This window comes from Cyprinodon variegatus, unplaced genomic scaffold (assembly GCF_000732505.1).
Source record: "Cyprinodon variegatus isolate N-32 unplaced genomic scaffold, C_variegatus-1.0 Scaffold1173, whole genome shotgun sequence".
Lineage (NCBI taxonomy): Eukaryota > Metazoa > Chordata > Actinopteri > Cyprinodontiformes > Cyprinodontidae > Cyprinodon > Cyprinodon variegatus.
Genome location: NW_015151626.1, coordinates 58,152 through 62,559, shown reverse-complemented (window position 1 = coordinate 62,559; position 4,408 = coordinate 58,152). Strand labels below are relative to the sequence as shown.

The 4,408-nt window shown below is 36.8% G+C and overlaps 1 protein-coding gene across 1 annotated transcript in view; it reads left to right on the top strand.

Annotated features, from left to right (window-relative positions):
- The window catches only part of LOC107101930 (rod cGMP-specific 3',5'-cyclic phosphodiesterase subunit alpha-like), a 46,411-nt gene that overhangs the window by 19,065 nt on the left and 22,938 nt on the right, over positions 1-4,408 (top strand). Inside the window, exons 9-11 of the mRNA XM_015401022.1 lie at positions 111-177; positions 1,317-1,364; positions 3,659-3,808. Coding sequence (XP_015256508.1) covers positions 111-177; positions 1,317-1,364; positions 3,659-3,808 — 265 coding nt within the window. The remainder of the gene's footprint in view (positions 1-110; positions 178-1,316; positions 1,365-3,658; positions 3,809-4,408) is intronic.

The window sequence follows — 4,408 nt, the reverse complement described above, 5'->3', positions numbered from 1 at the left end:
ACTCACTCACTCACTCACTCACTCACTCACTCACTCACACTTCAAACATAAAACTATATTTTCTTAAATGCTATTTTCTTAAACAACCTTTTTCCTCCCTTTTCCTCCAGAGGTCCTCCAGATGACCACTGGGCCCTCGTCAGCGGTTTACCCACTTATGTTGCAGAAACTGGGCTGGTGAGGAACTCAGACTGTTATATTCTGTCATAAACATTAACCTTCAATAATAATTTATCATTAATGTAATGCTCTATCTCAGATAAGATCAAACAAGATGGCCATTTCATTAATAAACATCTTTACATATCGCATTTCCTGTGATGATGTTGTAAACATAATTATTATAATTGGATTATTAACACTGTCTAAAAACAATATCTGCTAAAAAGAAGTATAACAGAAATAGGAGCACATGTTTGCCAAACAACAATAAGAAACTGTCTGTCCGTCTTTCTATCCAATTTTTTTCTGTTTGGATCGAAGACTTTTCCATGTCTTGATCTGTTTTTTCTACTTAACTTCCAAAGTAGTTTTGCCAAAATAGTAAATTGAAATAATACGATTAAGGAAAGACATTCCCAAATAGTTAACCAATTAGTTTTCAATGCCTAAGGGGCCACAAATATATAAATAGACCATAGCTGATTAGTATTTTATTAGGACATTTGCATGTCTGTTAAACAGAAGTCATGTAAAACTGTTTCCTTTAAAAAGATGTTGGTTCCTGCTGCCGGTTTAATAGAACTAAACTGTCAGTGTAAACATGGCTGTAGAAAACAAAAGGTGTGAGACGTGACACTCTTTTAATGTAGAAGTGTAATTTTTGTGTCTGTTGTAATTAATCACTCTCATTCCGTTCTCCTCCGATATTACAGCTTATTTTGCCGCTTTTAATTTTTCAAGTCTTCATCATCTTCCCTCTTTGCCATCATTCTTTTTACCGTCATGTGGGGAGGGTGAAAACATTATGTCTCAAAAGAGACATATTTCCATGAACTGGGAGTAAAAAGTGACATTGATGGTCTTTGATCCGAAACAGGAATGTGAATACATTAGAAATGAAGATAACACTTTGTCAGCAGCTGTAAATTACTTAGGAACATGTCTCTGTCAGAGGAGGTGAATCTGAAGGCTTTTATCATGGGAGAACATGCTGACATTTTTCCTTCTTCAGTGTAGCCTATGTTTTTATATTCCTATTAGTTTCTATTTAGTATCTGCAACATAAACAGTTTATATTTGCAGTTTAGTTTGAAGTCATATGTTTAAAAATGCCCCTCATCCACCTCTTGCTTTTGTGCCTAATTCCTTTACAGATTTGCAACATCATGAATGCTGCTCAGGATGATTTTTTCAAATTCCAGGTAGGAAGTGATTCACATGTTTGTTGCTGATTGTTTGGTTTAGATGTGTGGACATTGGCTTAAATATGACCCTGCAGCTGAGGAGATAATAGACCCAAATGTCCTGTTCGCTTTGACCGTTTAAGGGTTTAATTGAACATTTATTTTTAAAGGGAACTTTTAAAAGTTTTTAAATGTAAGAACTAATCTTCATTTATTATATATATATTTTTTAATACACAGATGTTAAAATTTTAGGGTTAGGGGAGTGGCGGCCTAATGGTTAGGGCATAGGGCTTGGAATCCTGATGTTGTGAGTTTGAAACCCACTCCCACGGACTGCCACTCTGGGTCTCTGAGCAAAGACCCCTGATTGCTCCCTATGCGCTGCACAATGGCAGCCCACTGCTCCCCAAGGGGATGGGTTAACTGTAATGGTACATTTCTCCAATGTGAGATCAATAAAGTTTAACTATTATTATATATTACACATTTATTGAAATCCTTACAGACATTTAGATAGGCCTGTTACCAAATTCAAGAGGATTAAAATGCTTTTTTCCCCCTTAAAGAGATGCCTGTCTTATTTGTGGATGATACCCTCTTAAAGTCAGTAGCATTAAAGTAGCTTAATACTTGCGTGACCTTTTTCCATTTCAAAACTTGTTTTGATGTGTATTAGGAATAATAGTTCTGTTGGAAAATCAAATGTTATGAATCTACAATCTAGATGAAAAATTTCATTTAAAGTTTAAGATGCTGCAGTTATCCTTTGTTTCCCTCAACTTCACTCCTGAAAATATAGAATTAAGTTAAATTCAATTCAGTCTTTTAGCTAGGAATATTTCCTAGGGTGTACACCTCAGTGTATCACATCTTTAGTCTTTGTGCTGCCTAGGGGGTCGTGGGGGTTATTCTCCCCTGGAAAATGTTGAAATTTAGACTCTCTGAATCACTATTTCCTGCATTTAAGGTGGAATGCAGCTAACTTATTTTCTTTGTTGCAACACTACTTTTGTGTGCTTGAGTAGAGGTGGAATTTTTATAAGGAAGACTGAGATCATTTTTAGGGACAACATTGTTTCATAGGTTAATTTAAATAATCAGAAATAGTAATGCTTCGTTCACACCGTGATTTGAGCAGCAAAAATCACGGTGTTTGTGCTTGTCCACATTAAGGTCAGATGAGTCTGATGCTTCTGCTGCTCCTGTGTTCATTAGAAGAGAGTTGCTTTGCTAGTTTTGCTGTTATAAGAGGGTAAAAAGCAGTTTTAATATATTTTTATGTGAGAAAGTCCACCTAAAAGATCATCTATGCAGCCGTTCATCTAGATTACGATCCTTTCTTAAAATATTATTTCATCGTTGGAGGCACTAGACCCCAATATACCGTCGGTGCACTATCACTAGGAATCCCCAGCAGCAGCTGCCTTAGGCTTGTTTGCCTCTTGGATTTTTCCCCTACTGTTCTTGGCGGCTGGAAGTAGATGTCAAATATGTGGTACAAACTGCAGGCATCAAAATAATAAAAGCGAACATATTTTGCCGGCAAGTTTCTCCATTTTAAGTTCTTTTAGGCGTTTAATAAACAGTTTCAGTGAAGTGATCATAGCTCTCTGCATCAAGAATGCTGTCTGTCTACCTGCCAGCTCGCAGAACAGCTTTTCTGATTGGTTGATGTTGTGCGTCGAGCAACAAAAATAAAATTTTCCAACTCCAGCATCTGCTGCTAGTGAAATTCTTAGCATCTGAGTGATGTTTCTAGAGGCGTACCAAAGCTGTACATCCCAAAAACGTACAATTTCTCATTTTCTTCAGTAAGGAGTTTGCTAAAAGCCTGATTCAAACGAATATAGTGATTATTTCCAACATATTTCATCATCTCAGGTTACTTTACAGAGACAATTCAATCGAATGATACAGACAGATTGTTTAAATGTTTTCTGTCTAATTACTGTACGCCCAGCTGACTGCATCCAGTCATTGACTTTACAGAATATGCCCCTCCCAGAGGAGCATTTAGTGTCGCTGACTCTGCAGCAATCCCTTACCCTGAGCATGCATGCAGTTTAACATAAAAAACAGATTGCTTAATCAAAATTACTAATAATATTAGCTTATTGTCACACAGTTCCTAGACTATGCTAACCATTTCAACACATATGCAATGAAAGAAAGACTATTCCCATTATTTAAGTTACTTAACATTATTTAGGACATCTTTTGGCAATATTCAGATTTCCTATTTAAGAGAGATCATGTGGATATTCAAGTTCAAATGTGTCTTTAACACTTGTTTGTGCCTTAATTTGCAGGCAGAGCCGCTAGACGAGTCTGGCTGGACCATTAAGAATGTCCTGTCTATGCCTATTGTCAACAAGAAAGAAGAGATAGTGGGCGTGGCCACGTTCTATAACAGGAAGGATGGGAAACCCTTTGATGAAATGGATGAAACGCTAATGGAGGTACAGGTTCTGTCTTTATGTGTGGCTGCACTGAGTCACTGGTTTATAAATACACTAAAGGCCATTCAGACGCCCTGCATTATTTATCAGTGAGCCTCAGGGCTTTCCACTGACGTCTGTCTGTCCAGTTTACAAACCAAAATCATGAAAGACTGACCCTTTATTCCTCATTAAATGTAACTTTTAAGTGGATCATTGAATTTTAACTTCAGTCACTGCTAGTTTTTATACTAGCAAGGGATGCAAGGATTATTTAAAAGAGTTTAGAAAACTTTTAATTTTCAATCTATTAAGAATTCCTATGATTAGTCATAGAAATAAATTACAGCTTTCTGCTCCATGCGGTGGAAAAATGAAACACATGCCATGAATCAAATCACATTTATAAACTATAACTCTGTGTAGCCGTCGTATTATCTGACCTTATCAGTCTCCTGGATCGGAGGTCTTTAACAAGGGGTCCTCAACCCCTAGGGGGTCCATGGAGGTACTGCATGGGGGTTGCAAAGGTTTCAGTTGATTAGACTTCTTTTTATAATCACCACTGCAATTTTTTCCATTAATTGAAATGTCTTTAAATCCACATTAGCATTCAACACA